This window comes from Diuraphis noxia, unplaced genomic scaffold (assembly GCF_037042655.1).
Source record: "Diuraphis noxia isolate RWA-SAM2 unplaced genomic scaffold, SU_Dnox_SAM2 contig0003, whole genome shotgun sequence".
Taxonomy (NCBI): Eukaryota; Metazoa; Arthropoda; class Insecta; order Hemiptera; family Aphididae; genus Diuraphis; species Diuraphis noxia.
Window position 1 is genome coordinate 5,064,507 of NW_028301713.1, and position 19,288 is coordinate 5,083,794.

General features: G+C 26.0%; 1 protein-coding gene across 1 annotated transcript; it reads right to left on the reverse strand.

The window, feature by feature from the left end:
• Positions 1-299: 299 nt before the first annotated feature.
• LOC107173740 (uncharacterized) lies at positions 300-17,995 on the reverse strand. Its single transcript, XM_015524397.2, has 25 exons — positions 17,641-17,995; positions 15,811-15,929; positions 13,595-13,696; positions 12,748-12,881; positions 11,789-12,563; positions 11,486-11,562; positions 11,225-11,403; positions 10,396-10,538; positions 9,724-9,857; positions 8,046-8,222; positions 7,918-7,984; positions 7,421-7,546; positions 7,204-7,338; positions 7,014-7,130; positions 6,517-6,680; positions 6,157-6,446; positions 5,658-5,833; positions 5,187-5,402; positions 5,063-5,126; positions 3,837-4,011; positions 2,732-2,932; positions 2,481-2,658; positions 1,854-2,024; positions 1,570-1,790; positions 300-694 (listed from the first exon to the last, which is right to left on the reverse strand). Exons 1-24 carry the CDS (start codon positions 17,696-17,698, stop codon positions 1,578-1,580), a joined length of 4,191 nt encoding a protein of 1,396 aa, XP_015379883.2. The 5' UTR covers positions 17,699-17,995; the 3' UTR covers positions 300-694; positions 1,570-1,577.
• Between the last annotated feature and the right edge of the window lie 1,293 nt (positions 17,996-19,288).

Here is a 19,288-nt window from a genome sequence, read left to right on the forward strand (position 1 = left end):
TTTCACACTTTACCTAATAAAAATATAAAAAATAAACATAGTGACATACAGCATGAATAATATTATTCTCTTTCAGTTTCATACAAATTCAATTCACATTATAATTAATGCTAACAACACAAAATTGGTTCAGCTGAATGCAAACCTGATATGTTGTTCGTTTGTAAAATGGAGACAGTACTACAGGTATAATGTACTCGTAAAAAAATGTATTTTACATTTTCAAAAAATCAATATAATACTACAATTTAAAAAAATGCAAGATAATATTCTTAGGACCTTTCGTTAAAAAAAAAAAAGTCAGTATTATATAACATATAATTCACATCATTTTAAGGTACTTTCCTTGTAAAAATTATTGATCCATTGATCATAAAAATACAATATGACAAATATTTCAAAATAAATAAAAAATTAAGTAAAAATAATTATCTCATACATACAAATTTTATGTTAGGTTATTTTATTTTCAAGAATTATAGATTAAATATTAGTATTTATAATAACAGTCTGATTTGTAAAGAAAATAGTTTAAATTAATATGTATAATAAGTTAGTTTGAAGTATAATAAAATAACTATACTATATATCTACACCATAGTTTAGATAATACTTAATTGTTAAAAATTTTGTGCATCCTTCACTTTATTAAATATATCAGCGGGCTGTGTGTTACAGAGAGGCTTGAGGAAAACTAGTAAAAAAGAAAACCATATATTTATAAATGAGCATACCACACAAAAAAATATTTTCTTTAAATTATTGTAATCACAACTATTAAAAACAATTAGGTCAAAATACAATGTAAAAAAATATCTAAGAAGATTTTAGGGTACATTGAATAACGGGATGATATCATTGGACTGTGTTAAATATAATTCACTAATTTACATGGTTAAAAATTGCTCAATTTACAAAATGATTTACCACCAAATTTTATTTTTATTTTGGATCTTAGATTTACATATAAATGTGTAAACACATTTTGGATCACATATCTATGACGAAAATTCCAAAATTACCTTTAAGTCAGGAGTAAATTATTGTGTGAAGCAAGCAACTTTTACCTGTATGAAACCTGATTCAGACCAAGAAAAAATTGTCTGAAACATATTATGTTTCTGACATTGTCAATGACAATTTTTTTTTGGTCTAGATGGGGTTTAAGATAAGACAATTACGGTGTGCTGAACTCAATGACATCACTAGTCTTTTTTTCTATTCTACATAATTCATTGATATTGCGAGTAAAAATATTAAACAATTTCTTAGGAAATAAAATTATTTCAAAATTAAAAAAATATATTTTTGAGTTTAATGCTCCTTAAAAAGAAAAATTTGGTATCCAAATCAAATGTAGAGTATTAAAATTAGTTACTAATCCTCATTGAGTTGATCTAGAAAAATTATTATTATACATATCAAGTTTCAGGTGATTGAGTATTGAGAACCCATATACTTAAAAACTTAATCAATAGTAAATCTATATTTGTTATTCATTGTGCAGGAAGACAATGTCATCTATTTTGGAACAGAGTATAGATTTCATTTTAATGTTGATGTATATACCTTAATTTCTAGTCATTTTCGGATTCATAAGACATAAGTAATTTTAATTGTTTAATAGAATTGTTAGCGGAATCATTTTCTTTTTTATAATTTTCCCATGCCGCATTTCTTTCATTCTCATCTAACTCTTCAGCTTCGTTATTTTGTAGCAATGAGTCATGTTCTAGTATGTTCATAACAAGGTCTTCATGCCTTAATATTAATTCAGCCATCAATCGATCCTTTCACAATTCAATATAAAATAGAATAAAAACCTTTTTAAAAAATTAATTTAAAAATGGTACCTTAGGTAGATTTAATGTTGATTTAGGTTTCATCGTATTTGGTTCAAATTCGTAAAGTTCATCCTGACATTTAGCATTAAAATGACGATCAATTTGATGTTCATCAACTACACGGAAAGCCATTGATAACTTTGATATTTGACGTTCATATATTTTTTGCTCCATTGTACCCTTACAACACAGATATATTAATTGGATAATATATTCAATATATTTGAATAAAAAAAATATTTTGTACATAAAATATATTAAGATTTAACAAAAATTAATCATTTAAAATGAATTAAAACAAAAAATTAACACAAATTGAATTTTAAAACTATGGTGGAAGGGGGCATAACAATTTCTGGTATGAAAATATTATATTATTACTATAACAGGTAAAGACAAATACTAAAATATTTAAACTAAGATTCATAAATCATAACAGTTAAAATATTGAAACCGAAGAAAACTATTCAAAGTAATTTAAAACATATACAGGGTGATTATTTTATAGAAGAACACTCATACTCATACACTCATACTTTTTTAAATAATGAGTGTTCTTCGATAAAAAAATCACCCTGTATACATAAAATAAACTTAACTAAGATTATGGTCTTTATCAGATTTTATTTTATTTACCTCAGAAATGAATCTATAAACATAACATGGTTTAGTCTGTCCAAATCTATACACACGAAATATACTTTGAACATTTAAGGATGGATTCCATGTCATATCAAAAATAATAACTCTATTAGCACCAACCAGATTAATACCTAAATTAAAAGCTTTTGTTGACAATAATAAAAGACGCATTCTGAAAATAAATTATTTCACAATTAAGTTAACAATAAATTAGTCATAATAAAAATAAAACTAAAAAATAATACCTTGAATTATTGACATCATTAAATTTTTCACAATAATCTTCTCTCTCTTTTAAATTTACTGATCCATCAATTCTATAAAAATCTTCACCCTGAACCCAAGATTTACCATAAGGACCCCCTCTTTCATTAGCTTTATCTTCAGCATTTTCCAAAAAATCTTGGATGAGATCAAGAGTAAATAATGATTGACTGAACAATAACCTATAAAAAAAATATAATTTATAAGTTCCTAAACAAAATAATAATCAATTTTCTTTTCCAACATGACAATTTATAAAAAGCATGTTTTTTTTATTTGGAGGACAATACGCAAATTTATTGGTCATATCCGTATTACAAGTAACCATACCAAATTGTACGTTCAGTAGATCATGTTTAGCTCTGTTAGGTCAACTATTTGAATTGACCTCTTATACAATTTTAAGGCAAGATCTAGGGCACAGATTGGCAACCTTTTTAATGCAAGGTTCATAACTATGTATAACTCAACATTTTCACAAGCCAAAATTTGAATATATTTTACTTAATTTCAAATAAAAATGTATAATCATTATCATATCAACAAATTTAACAAGGTATTTACAATGATTACAATGAGCGTTTAAATCTGCAGCTTCCTATTCAACTTATTTTACTTCCTGATTTTAATACAAATTATAAATTTTACACTCAGGTCACAGGTTTGCCAAACCCTGATTTAGGACATCTCATAGGTTTTTTTATTATCGGGCGGCAGTATTGTGCTAAACATTTCCCACCCGTTCCCGGTTTTTGAACGGAAAAAAAAGGTTTTTTTATTATACATTAATTTTAAAATACTCATAACTTGCTTTAAAATTAAAATATAATAAAATACCTAATAGATGCCCAGGATAATAATTTAACCTTTAAATTATATAAGGGGTCTTAAACCTAATGGAGCTAAACACGATCTGTTGAGCAAACAATTTTCTATGTAACATCATACTTTTATGACAGAGATAATAAATGTCCGTGTAACGTCTTCTTAATAAGTAAAAAAGGATCCCTTATCCAATTTCTAGTATTTAAATTTAACTTAATAGAATAATTCAAACTAAAAGATAAGTATAAAAGTAATACATACACTTTATCACCAATGTTTTCACATTCTTGAAGTATTGAAAACATCATTATAAATTTTGAATATGGGTACACAGATTCCAAATCAGATTTTGATACATATGGTTTCCACCACTTAAGGTATGTATTTGGTTTTTTAGTGATTGATGAATTAAGAATTGAGACTGGTATGTGCTTATCTACATAATTAAAATAAATTTATTTAGGGTTGCCATACGTCCCGGAAAACTGGGACTGTCACTGGTTTTCGACTTTGTGTCCCGGTGTCCCGAAAAATGTTTTCGGGACGCCTATATGTCCCGGTTTTAGGAAAAAATGTTTAGTGTTTAATTTTGACAATTTTTTTTTCGTATAATAATTGAAATCGAGAGTCAAAATGTTATTGTTAGAGATAACAATTAATTGATAAATCCATAAACTAAATATAAAATAATATCGGTAAACAACAAACGAGTCGTGAGCACTGTGCAGTTTACGTTTTATTTTTATATTCGATCGATAATCAAACGTCCATATCCATACGGGTGATACAGAGGCAGACTAATGACTTTTATATCAGTAGAACATACTACATAGGTCGTAGCCTAAATTGTTTGTTTTTATTATTTTATTTGTTATTATGGCCCCAAAAAGAAAATGTAATTTTTGTGACGAATTTAATATTGTTAAATATTATTAAACAACAAATTTAAAAAAAATAGTTTACATTGTTAATTTGTTACAGTAAAGTGTATAAGTTATAACACTATAACCTATTGTGTCATTTTTTTAATACATACTCAATGGCTTATATAATTTAATGATATTTATTTCTAAATGTATTTACTATTTTTTTTGTCTGTCCCGGTTTTGTTTGATGAAATTAGGCAACCCTAGAATTATTGCTTTATGCATATGCCATACAGAATGGCAATATGAACTTTTTTTTCCTATGAAGCAACTAGCTTAAATAAGTACCCGCCCACCATATTTTTCACACTTTATGTTTTACTTTTTACACATTTTAGTCGTATGATGTGACTTATTAATTATTAAGCCCTGGACAATTAAACTATTGGGATACTCATCCCTACTTATGCATGAGTCAGTCACCTCATATAATAGCATTTAAGACACCACTGGCCACACAACAAAAACATACATGTATTTTAATTAAGATAATATTAATAAATAGTATAAAATAGCTATTCCTTAAGAATAAACAATATCACAAATATAATTTTAACTTACTTTCAACTCCCTCGACAGAATTTGAAAAAGATTCAATGTAACTAATGTCTTTAAGTTTTTGTTTCTAAAAACAAAATATATTTTATTATAAAATAACTAATAACATATTTAAATTAAATTTTACTTCTCTTTTTGATTCTGTTCGGTCAGCATATACTGCTAAAAGTTTAGGATGGGTCCAAACTATTTGTAACATATTGTAATTTGTAAATAAATCTGGTTGTCTGTAAATATCTAAATATTTCTGATATAATTCTATTTGCTTATCAGACAACTTCAAATAAATTACATATTCGTGTTTAGGTGGTAGAAAAGGTGTAAGAACGCTATAATCAAATCTCTAAAAAATAAATCAACAAAAAAAAAACAAACAACCATAAATAATAAGTCTAATTATTATAAACTTTTGTAATTTCCAACACCATTGTAAATTAATAACTCACTAAGTATTGTTGTATTATATCACTAAGGCAAATACTATTATTGTCATATTCAAAATAATCATACATTTTAGATATTTAAGACAATAAAAGACTTTATTATTTTTTATCATTTTTTTTTTTTAATTGTAGAGTAACATAACAATAAAGAATACCTGTACAAAGCCTTCAAGCATTTTATGCAAAACATGTGATCTTCCCTTCATCAGTTCTACATCTAGTGGAGTTGAATCAGAGTATTGCCCGTTAGTTATTGGATTAATAAAACGGTTAGTAAAATCTTTTATTGATCCTAATAAATTTGGTCGAATGAAATCAACCATACAATGATCTATATAAAAACATAAAAAAAAAATCAACTTAAGAATGATAACTAAAAACAATTTTAAGGTATATATGAACCCAGGATAAATAAAATATACGGCGAACAAATTATATTTTTGTTTTATAATTTGTATAGATGAAGCTTGAAGCATTTAAATACTTTTTACAGTAATGACGATCATCACAATTATTGGCCAGTGGTTATGTACATTAATTGTTATAAATATTGTATGATTACGGCTTTATTTTCAATTTTTAAATGAATTTTGAAATAACAATTTTTTGAAGTTATAAGAACTAAAAAGCAAAGTTAACATGCAATATACATACATTCTTTTAAATTATTTTGTAATGGTGTTCCAGTTAATACAATTCTTCGAAGTGTTTTAATACGATTAACTGATTTTGAAACTGTTGTAACATGATTCTTTAATACATGCCCTTCATCACATATAATCAAATCTGGCCCCGGATCAACGAGTCCTTCTAAGATTGAAGGAAACTTATCAATATACTTGTAATTAACAACGGATCTATATAACTCATAGCTTGTAATTAAAACCCCGTGTTCTCTACGCCATTCATCTATAATATTTTTTCGACTTTCATATGTTTTCGATCTAAAATTTATGTTGTATAGATTACTTCAAATTAACAACAAATGTCATACTATTTTAATAATGTTCTTACTCTGTTAAGTTAAGTATAAAGAAATTTTTTTTTTCATCAATACCAAGTAACCATTTATGAAATTCCTTACACCAATTTTCAATTGTTGCATTGGGAGTAATAATTAATACAGTTTTAATTCCAGTTTCAGGGTACCTAAATAATGTATGAACCAAAGCTATTATCTGAAAAAAATTTTAATATTTAATAGTATATTTTATAAAAAGTATAGTCCTTAAATATAGACTGTTAAATTCATATAAATTGATGGTTTAATTTTGTTTTATGGAATATGATAAATCAATAAAATAATTTAGCCAACTTGTTAATATGTATGTATAGAGAAAAAATATTACAATTTATAAGAAACAAAATTCTGAAATACAATTAATGTAATTTTGATTAAGTTATCATGACATTGTTATGGCTAAACTTTATATTAAATTTAGAAACCAATTGATTATAATTTATGAGACTACATATATTGAACAAAATAAAAAATATATAGGCCTACATACTTGTAGCGTTTTACCAAGACCCATACAATGAGCTAAGATTGATCCATTTCCTTTATGTTCTTTTATTCTTGATAACGATTCAAATACAGAATTCCACAAAAATGAAATACCCTTCACCTATTTAATTTTTTTTTTTAAATATCAAGTTAAACAACAAACATATCTGTTACTTATAATGTGCTATTCTAACCTGATGTGGTTTGAGAAACTTTACAAGATCTGGATGAACAACAACAAGTTCCTCATTTGTTTGAACGTCAAAATCCAGTACTAACTTTTTACAGGATCCTTCCAAGGGTGTTGGTAAATCACAAATTTCATTATACTAAATTATTTGATTGAACAAATACATCAAATTCAAAATAAAATATTAAATATATTTAGATATAATCTATAAGTATACATACTAGTTGTTGACGTTCTTGAATGCGTTTCTTTCTTAATTCTTCTTCTTTTAAGGCATTTTGGGTAGATTCACTGAGTTCTTTTTGTGTTATCAGTCTACGAATATTTTTTCGTCCTTTCATTGATTTCTAAAAAAAAACAAAAAAACTTATAGATCATGCACATTTCAATATATTATTAAAAATAATATTATAAGTATTAGGTTGAAAACCAATTGTAACTGTAGTGAAATAAATTGATTGCTAGGAAGTCAAAATCTTCCAAACTTCAAATTCTTTAATTTGTTCTAGGATTATTTAGAATTTAAGTGTAAGATTTAAGTTTACTAAAAAAAAAACTGAATATTTGATAGGTATGTGAAATTAATTTGTTTCATATTTATTTTTAATGATTATCCTATTATGTAATTTAATAATAAACAGTGGTAGCAAGGGAGTGAGCATAATTCCTTAATTACAAATCAATTCAAGTTATTTAATTTATTCGTAGATATACTTACAATATGATCATGAGGTGCTTTGTTATTATCAGAATCTTCATCAGACCTCTCATTAGACAGTTGTCTACTATAAAACATAATATTGTTAAAGATTAAATTAAAATAAATTGAATAATATGAAAACTTACATTTTTCTACGTTTAACTGTTATAGAAGTTGAATCTTCATCAGAACTGTTGCTGCTGCTGTTGCTTGTTGATAAATCAAATAAGCTTTGCTTAATCATTTGATTATTGATTTTAAGTTTCTTAGTATTTTTGAATGACGCATCCAAATCATTAGATGAGTTTGACTTTGTTAGCATTCTAAAAATAAAATTCTTTAATTACTAAAATATTGTAAGAAGTAATTAAAAATAGTAAAAACAAGTTATAGGTATATATATATATTTTTTTTGTTTATGGCCTTTTAGACCACACATCCAAACATAACTGCCTCCATCCTTCACGATTTTGTGCCAGCATATATGCCAATCTTCCTTCGGCAGAAAAACTGCTACATCCTTCCTGATACAATCCTCTCATCGTATTCGGGATCTTCCTAGTGGTGTTTTCCCTCTTAGATTCTCTTGTAAAACCGTCTTGTCAAAGCATCAGGTTTCCTCCATACATGACCTCCCCATTCCAATCTTCTTCTTTTTATCTTCTTAACTATATACGGTCTGTTATTTAGGTGATGTAACTCCTCAATGTGTCTTTTACGCAATTCACCTGTTTGCAGGTCACGATATGGTCCATATATCCTTCTTAATATTTTTCAAAAGCTCTCAGTTTTGACTCGTCACTTTTCCTTACAGTCCAACATTGTGCTCCGTATAGTACTATAGATCTTATTAGTGTGGTGTATAGCTGAACTATAGGTATATTATATATTATTAACACTCTTTAATTAATATAAACACGTTGATGATAATGAACATTATAATAAATCTTTAAAAGCAAATATAATAATTTTCATAAAAATATTAACTTTAACTAGGAAGTACAAAGATACGATGGTATATTAATGTCAATGGCCTCATATTATGTAAATGAAAATAAAACTAAGTACATGGTGATGTCAAAGACAGACCAATCTAAACATAAAGACCTATTGGAAATTCGATGCAGTGGACAACTTCAAGTATCTGTGAGTAAACGTCATTAACAAGAATACCAAGAGATAAATTAAAGTACCATGAGTGGAACAAGTGTAACTATATAATAATTAAGCTACTAAAATCAAAATTACTAGCATGGACATCAAAGATACACTTATATCATAGCTATTTGCTACCAATAGTGACATGGTCATTAACATAATATGGTGATGAGAGAAAGTTAATAATATTAAAGAGAAACAAATACGTTTGACAGAAGAAAAAATGAAGAGATCCAGAAATTATACAATAAACCAAACATTCTAGCCTTTATCAGGAATAAAAGACTAGAAACGATTGCACTCTTGGAGAGCGGATGATCAACTAATAAAAAAAAGTACTCGTGGAAAAATGAACAAAAAAAGACCCCTAGAAAGACTCAGGACCCGGTGGGTCGATATAGTTGCCAAGGATTTGAAAGCCATAGACGGCATAGACAGGAATGTGACATATGAGTCGACTTACAATAGAGAGAGATTCCTGACCTGTTGAAGGTAGCAATGGTCCTTAATGGACCGGTAAGCTGAGTAAAAGATATTAATGTAAATATTATGATATGGTACTTCAAACAATTTAATTCAAAAACAAATCAAGGTTAATTTAAAAAAAAGTATAGTCAATTATAAAATAATCATATTATTGATTATAATATCATTAAATTAAATTACCTTTTTGTTCCTGTATTTTTTTGAATAGAATCATTATCATCATTACTAACTGATGGGACAGCAAGTGGAGATGATTGTTCAGAACAAGTGACAATGGTTTTATTAATATGATCATCAGACGATTCGGGCATTTCCTTAAAATACAATACAATTTAAATAAATAAAATCAACTTAAATGTTTTAGAAAAATGAAAAATGAACTATTAAATGAACTGAAAATTAAAATATTATGTATAACAAATTGTAAGATCTATAATGGAACAAAATAATTACAGGATTGTGTTTTGTGTACATACACTATAGTACTATACAAAGAGTAATTCACCAAGCACAATCACTTAAATTTTTTTTTTCTAATATGAATTTTGGTTTTTTATTTACTGAGATGTGATTTAAGGAGTTTTCTTTAATAGGTTCATGTATTTTAATTTAAGTTCAAATGATCTTTTTGTATCTACTAAGAATAATATCCCTTACAAATGGAAAATAAGAGATTTATGATGATTTAAAAATAAAGTGATTAATATCATAATATATCAATTTCAGTATATGTGAACATTTCCAAAAAACAAAAGTATTACATCTGATTTTGATTTTATTTAGAACAATATTATTAAAAATAATTGTCTTAGCAGAATGTCAATAATTATTATTCATACAACTTTTACTTACAGCAATTTCTTCATTTTTTAATTGATTAGACCCATGAATAGTATCCAAACTATTTTTTTCCAATTGTGTTTCTTCAGATAAATTACAGTAATAGTCAATATCACATTTTTTAGAATCAGTAACTAGTGAATTTTTCATATAATCTACATATAAAAAATAGTTTTTAATTAACACACAGTACAAATTAAAAACTAAAATTAGAATTGTATACAATACAATCAAAAAAGCTAGCCATATAACTAGTTATAAGAGAACTGGAACCTAAGAAATATTGGCGCATATCACAGGGGTTAGCACCCTAAATCTCATGATCATCTTAAATAACAATTAAAAATGTTAAAAATGTTCCCTCCTATTATGGGTCAAGATATTATTTATATATATATACATAATTAGATTTGCATAAATTGTTATAATTATGGGTGTGAATAAAAAAAAAAAAAAAACTTTAAATATTCAATTCAAATTTAAAAACAAATCAATTTAAAATGCACTATACATAAATTTTGAAACCGAATCAAAAATTAAAAATAATAACGAATATAAATCTATCAAGCTGTATTAGGAAAAATGTATACTTTTAATCATTTTTAACCATTTACAAAAATATATAAGACAAACATTAAAAAACAATAAATATAATGCAAACAAATATTCTAAATTTAGTTCATTTGCCCCTAATTTAAATATTGTGTTTAGAAAGTTGTTTAACAATAAGCTAAAAAGAATGAATTTTCCTACAAATGTATAGCCCTATACAATATTTATTTCATATTATAAATTTAATATGAATACTATTTTATTTTTTACAAATTAAATTTATAAATACCATAGTCAAGCTCATCATTTTTTTTAACAAGTTCACATATTTTTTTTAACTGATGGACTTCTTTTTTTGGAGACACTTTCAAACTTGTATTTTTAATTTGATTGATATCAGTATTGTTAGTGGTAATTTCATCAGCTTCAATTTTTTTTTTGTAACACTTTTCAACATCATTTATCAGACTAAAATAAACAAATCAACATTACATCATTCTGTTAACTTCTATGTATTATTGGTATTTTTCCAAAATAAATTAACTTATACCTTTCATTTTCTTTTCCATCAGATACTTCATTGGGTATTTTTTTATTTTTGGTTGAATTTTTAGCCTGGTTTTGTTTCTAAACAATATAAATAACATAAAAAATTTGAAGGAAACAAGGTGTGTTTATAATCATGTTTAATTTTTTAAGTTAATATATTTATAATATTAATAATTGGAACATTTTAGAGTAACACATTCTGTATATATTGCATAATAATATGACTTTTCAGTGTATCAATATAAGTCCATTGTTAAATTATTCCAATATACATAATTATTAAAAGATTGAATAGATATTTTACCTTATTAATCATTAATATATTTTCATTGCTCAATTTCCTTGTATTTGCTATTCCATTATCACTATCATTATATTTAAATAAATGTTCAGTATCAACTATTTTATCTTTTACTAAATCAATATTAGCTTCATTAGAGAGCATGTTATTAATCACACTTGACACATTGGATTTGTTGAACTGTTTTTTAGTAACATTTAATTTCTTAACTATGACTTTGGATTTTGATACCAAGCTTGAAGAAATAGATATCTTTGAGTTTAAATAATTAGCATCCGTTTTGTGTTTATTTTGTGATCTTAAAATTCTTGTAGTACATATGTTTGGCTTATTCAATAATAGATTGCTTGGATTGATTTTCATTACTTCGTGTGAATTTTCATTTATTCTTGAATTACTTGTAAGCACATTATGTTCATCTTTATCAATGCATGAAGATTGCATTATATCAGACACACGGTGACTTAAATGTGAGCTTATATTAAATATGCTTTTAAAATTGGTTAAAGTAGAACAGGTTTTCTCTAAAATATTCCCAAAAATATTAGACAATCTATTTAAATGATCATCAAGTGGAATACTATTATCAAAAGAAAATTCTGATACTTCATTTATTATAAATGACTTATATGGTTTTAAAATGAAATCAACACACAAGTTATTTTTAATACTATGATCTACTAAAGAATTTTGTCCAATTTTAGCTTCTTTTATTAAGTATTGTTTAACAGCTTGTTCATGTTCTGATTCGTTTACTAATAAACTATTTGGCTTACATCTGAAAAAAACATTTTCAAGTAACTCAAATTAATAGATTATAGATTAATGAAGTACTTCATATACATTTAAAAATCAAAACTAATAGGTATCAGATTTGTAGCAGACAGCAGTAATTAAAAAAATTTAAATTTGATTTTTTGGAATTAAATAATTACAATATTTACACGTTAAGATTTACTTACAACTGAGAAAAAAAAACTTTTAACACATTAGCAGCTTGAGCTCTTTGTTTCCATAACATTTGTGGTACACAAGCAAAGCATTTACTTAAAAAACCATTACCAAGTGTTTCAATTTTATAGTTTTCAACACACCGCTAAAAACATTTATAAATAAGATTATTTTTAACAAAATTATTTTTTGAATTACAACAGAGTCTTGATAATTTAAAAACCTTAATATCTCATATTTTTTCTTGTCTTATGAAGTCGTTTTAAGTTACATTTGAGAAATGTACCTCAAAAAATACATAAAGCCACGGACACACAATGATAGAATAGTGAAAATTGCTGTCGTCAATGGTGCCGAGCACATATGACAAGTGAGGTAAATACCCCAGAACATTTTTAGGTGGTAGGTTATGAGTGACTTTTGTTACAAAATATAGGGTAAAAACTAAATACTTAATAGTATTAAGGATATATTATACCCTTAAAATTTAAAACTTAAACTACAGTCTTTTTGAAAGAGGTGTCCCCCCCTTTATGCATCTTGGGTAGGTGATACTCTCAAACAAGGCTTATCCCAGTGCTTTAAAAAAAGTTTGACGCCAGTGGGTGTTGTGAAAGGCCTATCATGCATGTATGATATGAAAATGAATAATTAGATAGTAACTATCATAGAGATTGTACGTGTTCCAAAAGCAACTGTAGCATTTTAATTAATATTGTGCCTACGGCTTAACTACAATTTATTTTATTCCTTTTGAAATAAGAGTTATTGAGACTTGACTTTATAAAAATATTTTTTTTGAAGATCAATTTTAATTAAATTAAATTAGATAACTTAACAATACAATTTTTTAATTACCTTACAAATATTGAGATTGCACTTTACACAAATAGATTGATCTTTATTTGATGAGCATAAAATACAATTATTATCGACTTCACATAACTTGTAGTAACAGTTCTATAGAAATAAAATATAAGTACAAACATAAGTATTTACAAACTCGATAAGAATATTTATTTACTGTTATTAAAATTAAATGTTCATTATTATTTTAAAGCAGCAGTTCTCACTATGATTTTAAAAAGGACCAATATAATTTTTGAAAGTCTCTTAGATTTTTTCATATTTATTTTGATTTGTACAATCTGTATAAAATATTTTTAATAAGCACAATAGATGGAGGGATAAATAAGAGGATTTGGTTGCCTTGATCGAAGAAACTATTCAATAATAGTACTTCATTCTTACATTTTTAATGATAATAATCGAGATAATAATTAATAACACAAAAATGATCAAATGCTAACTGAATTCAGTTAAGAATAGAAAAAAAAATGTATAATAGTAATAAATTGAGACAAGATATTTTCTTAAGAAAGAGTATTGTAGGAATTCATGAATGAAAAAATGTGTTTCTTGAACTTTGGATTTTAGAATGTACAATTTAATTTTAGCGTGGGCAGTATAGTGAAATCTGCTGTTCTAAAGTATAAATTTCAGAAATATCAAATAAATCATATAATAATTAATAGCAGTATGAAACGATGTAGATAGAAATCTAAACAGAACTTATCAAGGATTGGCAAATAAACAATTTAAATAACAATGATATTTTTATAATAATCTAAAATTCTTGAAATATACTAAACAATAAACATAGTAGGTACCAAACAATGATTATTTGAAAAAAAAAAAAATGTAAATACAGTAGAATTAGATCATTTTGATTAATTCATGTCAGAGATAGTCCAGGTAGACAAAATGTATACAGGGTGATTCTTTTAAGTGGGTACACTAATTATCTTGAAAAGTATTTACTTTTTTCAAAATATTTTTTTACATGGTTTCAAGTTGTTAAAAAACCAACGTTTTTATTAAAAAATTATATTTTTAAATATTTTTTATCCTTATCATTTTTTAAGTTTTTGAATGACAACTAGTTTTAATTTCATATTACAAAGCAGAATATTTTTCTGAATATTTTGATTCATAAAAATCGAATTTAGGGCTAGTAGTTTTTGAGTTATAAGTATTTAAAGTTTAGATTAGCAGAGTGGAGTGGTACGGGGTTACCCCGCAAAATGTTTGTCCACTACTCCGCTTGTCTAAACTTAAAATACTTATAACTCAAAAACTACTAGCCCTAAATTCGATTTTTATGAATCAAAATACCTATTCAGAAAAATATTCTGCTTTGGATAAGAAAAATTTAAACTCTATGTTGTCATTCAAAAAAGTAAAAAACTTAAAAAATGATAGGGATAAAAAATATTTAAAAATATAATTTTTTAATAAAAACGTTGGTTTTTTAACAACTTGAAACCATTTAAAAAAATATTTTGAAAAAAGTAAATACTTTTTGAGATAATTAGTGTACCCACTTAAAAGAATCACTCTGTAAATATAGGTGTATCTAATTGAACATTAACATATATATGTTAAAGGTAGGCAAGTATATGCCACTCTGCAGTTGTACATTAGATGTCGTGTGAGTCACTGAAATAGATGTATTAAATTTGAAATCAATAATACAAAATCATAGTACACAAACGATTCTGAACTATTACAGTCTGTCAGCCCATACTACTAACTAAGTATATTTTGATATTATTACTAACTATGTATATTTTGATATTATTACTATGAAAGTAATTTATTTTATTACTAGGCATAAGTATTAATGTAGGTTAAACTTTTTTCTGAAAAAATGCATTCGAAAAATACATCATAGAACATAAAAATTAACTTTTAAGGTATCCACAAATAATTTTTTTAAATTACAAAAATGTAACCAAAATTGTGCCAATTTAATGTTACTTTCCAGTTAATTTTTTTGTTTATAGTAGAAAAACTTATAGCTATGAAAAGCAAAATTTAATTTTAAACTGATAAAAAATTGCAAATTTTTGCACTATCAACAAATGTCAGCAAAAAATTGTTTATCATCAACAATCTAACAATTTTTAAGGCTTTAAGTAGTTCAAAAGATTCCACATATAATTATCTGTGGATAATGGTTGTTTATAAATTTATAAAACTTATATATAAAACTTATTATATATAAAACTTACGTGGCAACATAGAAATAGATGAATTCGATGAACCATTATTATTTTCTCCAAAATAATATCATTTAAAAGATCATTGTTACAAATTGCACATTCAACTTTACTGTTCAAAATGTCTTCAACTAGAAAAATACAATAAATTATAGTAAAATATAATAACTTATAAATTAAAAACAATTTATCACTGATTTAAATCAGTATATATTATTTTTGTTTTTGAACATATAAACATCGGCTACTGGGCCATTAGTTATTGACTACATTTATTTTCGGTACATTATTATTTTTGATTTAATCAGTGAAATATTTGTATCAAAGGTATCAAACGGACGATACAACAAACATCCTCAAGCCTGTTGAATATTATTTAGAATTAGGTATTTTCATTAGGATTAATACAATACATTATAATATCTATAAAGCAATTAACATTTAAATAGATAAGTAATACTGTAAATGTTAAATTATTTATAAATTCTAATTGAGTTTATAATTTTATAAAAATTAATAGATAAATGGAAATTGTCAATTAAAACTTGAATATTAATATTTTGATGCATACTTTAATTACTATAAGAGTTACAAAATACAAGAAACAGAATAAAAGTTTATAATTTTTTTCATATCCAATTAAAATGTTCAAATTTATAGAACCAAGGTGTTAAAAAAACTCTTAGGAACACTTATCATTATTATCCATGAGATTTTGATGGACGGACATTTTTAAACAAGTATCTAAAAGATTAAATAATATAGATATTTTTTTAAATTTCTACAAAACAAATGCCTCATAAAATCAAATCTAGATATATTGCATCTAGATCTATATGCTCTACTCAGAATAATAAGTTTATAAAAAAATCACTTGGAACACACATGTATTTGCGCATGAACAATCTTGTTGACTGCAAACTTTATTTACATTAATTTAGTACATAATTTTCGTAAATTTCATAGGGATGCAGTAGGTATCTATGCTAAGAGAATTGAAGAAGGTACCCATTAAAACTATCAAATAACATTTAAATGTCAACTACTTAATATCATTAAAATCTTCCTTGGTTTAGAAATACAATATAATATTCAAACAAATTTTAATTTAGATACCTGCTAATCTAATTTTAGAACATTTAAAACTTATTAGTAATTGAATTCTTAATGAATAACTACCATCAAAGTAAATGTATCTCCTATAATTATTATTTGATGATCCAACTAAAAACATTAACATATAATAAGACAAAGGTTGGTACGTTTTATATTTTTGAAAACAGGTAATTTTTCTCAATTCAAAAGTAAGCAATTAGTTATTGACGAAAACATTTTATATGGGTACATACCTGCCTATAAGTTGGTAACATTTTAGATAAATAAATAACTACTAAACCTAACTTTACTATTAAAATATAAAGAAATATTAAAATATTAAAATAGCATACTCAAATTTTGATTTAGTAAATTAATTAAATTTACTAAATCAACGATTTAAAAATAATAATATCACAAATGCAATACATTTGTCTATTATAGAACTAGAAAAATATAAGTTATTTCGTCTTAGGTAGACTGTTGTTGTAGATACCATAAGCGTGCGTAGGTATTCTTGGCAGGGGAGGCAATACTTTAGCTAAGGAGGTCCAGACTCCAATCCCCCCACCCGATTTTCACCAATTGGTAGATATAATATAATATTTTGGTGTAGAGGAAAATCTCGCAGGGGAGGCAACCGCCTCCCCTGCCTCCCCCGTGCGCACGCTTATGGTAGATACCTATAAGATATAACATTAAGATATTATTGTTATATAATATCGTTTTAGACAATGATGCGTTTACCTCCAAAATGATGTTTGCGGAACTGTATTTCATCGTCATTGGGATAAAGGGTTTCCATGTTGATGGATTGGAAGAACTTGGATTTTAATCGACGCCAAGAATCATAAAACTTCCTTAAAACCAGTTTCCATTGAGAAAATGAGAACCAACAAGCAATTATCTTATCCCGATATCCAAATAACAAATTTCCAAATGAATAAAGCACGTGTCCTCAAGCGAATGCGTGCGGCATATTGAGTGTCTACTGTCTTGACTCTTAACAGTTCACGACTGGGAAATGGGAAGTGGAAAAAAAAAAGAAAAGGAAACAACACAATAAACACAAATAGTAAATACACAAACACAATGATAAATTGATAACAGGACGGCGGAATGGTCAAAAACTCGCTCGCACGGTTAATCAGCAGGCTGGTGTCCAAATTCTTTTAAATTGAACAAGCCAACAATAGATTTGTTTCCAGTTCCACTTTCGAGGGAATATTGTAATATTGGAATATTGTAATAATATGGTATTATTTAATCTTTTATATTGCCGTGTTAAGATAGTACTATCATAGAATAGAATGAATAGATTAAAATCGTGAATATTTTGTAGATCTTAAAATATTTATAGGTCGCATCCACATAGTCTATCCAAGGTTAGGTTATTTTTTATTTTTTATTTATTATTTTTAACCTAACCTAACCTAACCTTGAGTCTATCTTAGCCCGTGGTCGCATCAAAATCAAAACATAGCGAAAACCTCACGAGGTCGTCTAAATAAAACTCTTACCTTTGAATTTGTTAGCGCCAACACTGTGGCATTGTTAGTTGTCGAGGTTGTCACCCTGCGCCCTAGGACAGTAGGACTGGACCCGGAGGCTGGAGCGACTGCGGAGACTCTCGTACAGTCGTACATGATAAATGTCTCGTAGACAGTCTAGGTAGGTTTTAAAGTTATTGTTCACGTTACTATTTTTTTTTTTTATAACCGTATTTGTTAGTAACCCAACTATTAATATTTGCTGTTCTTGTAATAATAAACTTCCATTAACTATTACCATACTTGTTATCATTACGTATCCTGACACGAGCTCATACATGTATTATACCGTTCTCAAATCATAATATAATAACTGGAGTTACCAAATTTTATAAGAGGCGAATTTACATAAATTTTTAAACTAATGGAGCTAAACGTTATCTGCTAAGCGTAAAATTTGGCAAGACCACGGACTAAGATATATATGTATATCTTAGTCCGTGGACAAGACGAAGCTTGTTGCTAACAACACGTGCGGGCTATCACGTCTTCTTTAAATTAATAAAGGAATCTGATTCTGACTTTTGTTTTAAAATGTATACACTGGAATATTATTTTGAAATTTTATAATAATTTCAATATTGTTATGTTTTATTATTCCATGCTATTTTCTATAACCACTATTTAAGAATATTATCGTTAGGTTAGGTTAATTGTGGTATGAACTAAAATCATAGATAATATATAATATATATATTTATCTATTCTGTGTTATATATAATATAATAATATATATTATCTATGACTAAAATGTACTTATGATAATTATCTTATTTTTTTTTTTTGATAAGAACAATGACACTTATTGTAATATTTATTTATAGATTGCGTGTGTTAAAAATAGA

Bases quoted from the DNA above. Each gene is read 5' to 3' on its own strand.
- LOC107173740 (XM_015524397.2), bottom strand. From the start codon at position 17,698: ATGGAAACCCTTTATCCCAATGACGATGAAATACAGTTCCGCAAACAT. The intron at 13,697-15,810 runs GTAAGTTTTATA...TTATTTCTATAG, and splicing joins ATCTATTTCTATGTTGCCAC to AACTGTTACTACAAGTTATG. The intron at 11,563-11,788 runs GTAAAATATCTA...TATATTGTTTAG, and splicing joins ATATATTAATGATTAATAAG to AAACAAAACCAGGCTAAAAA.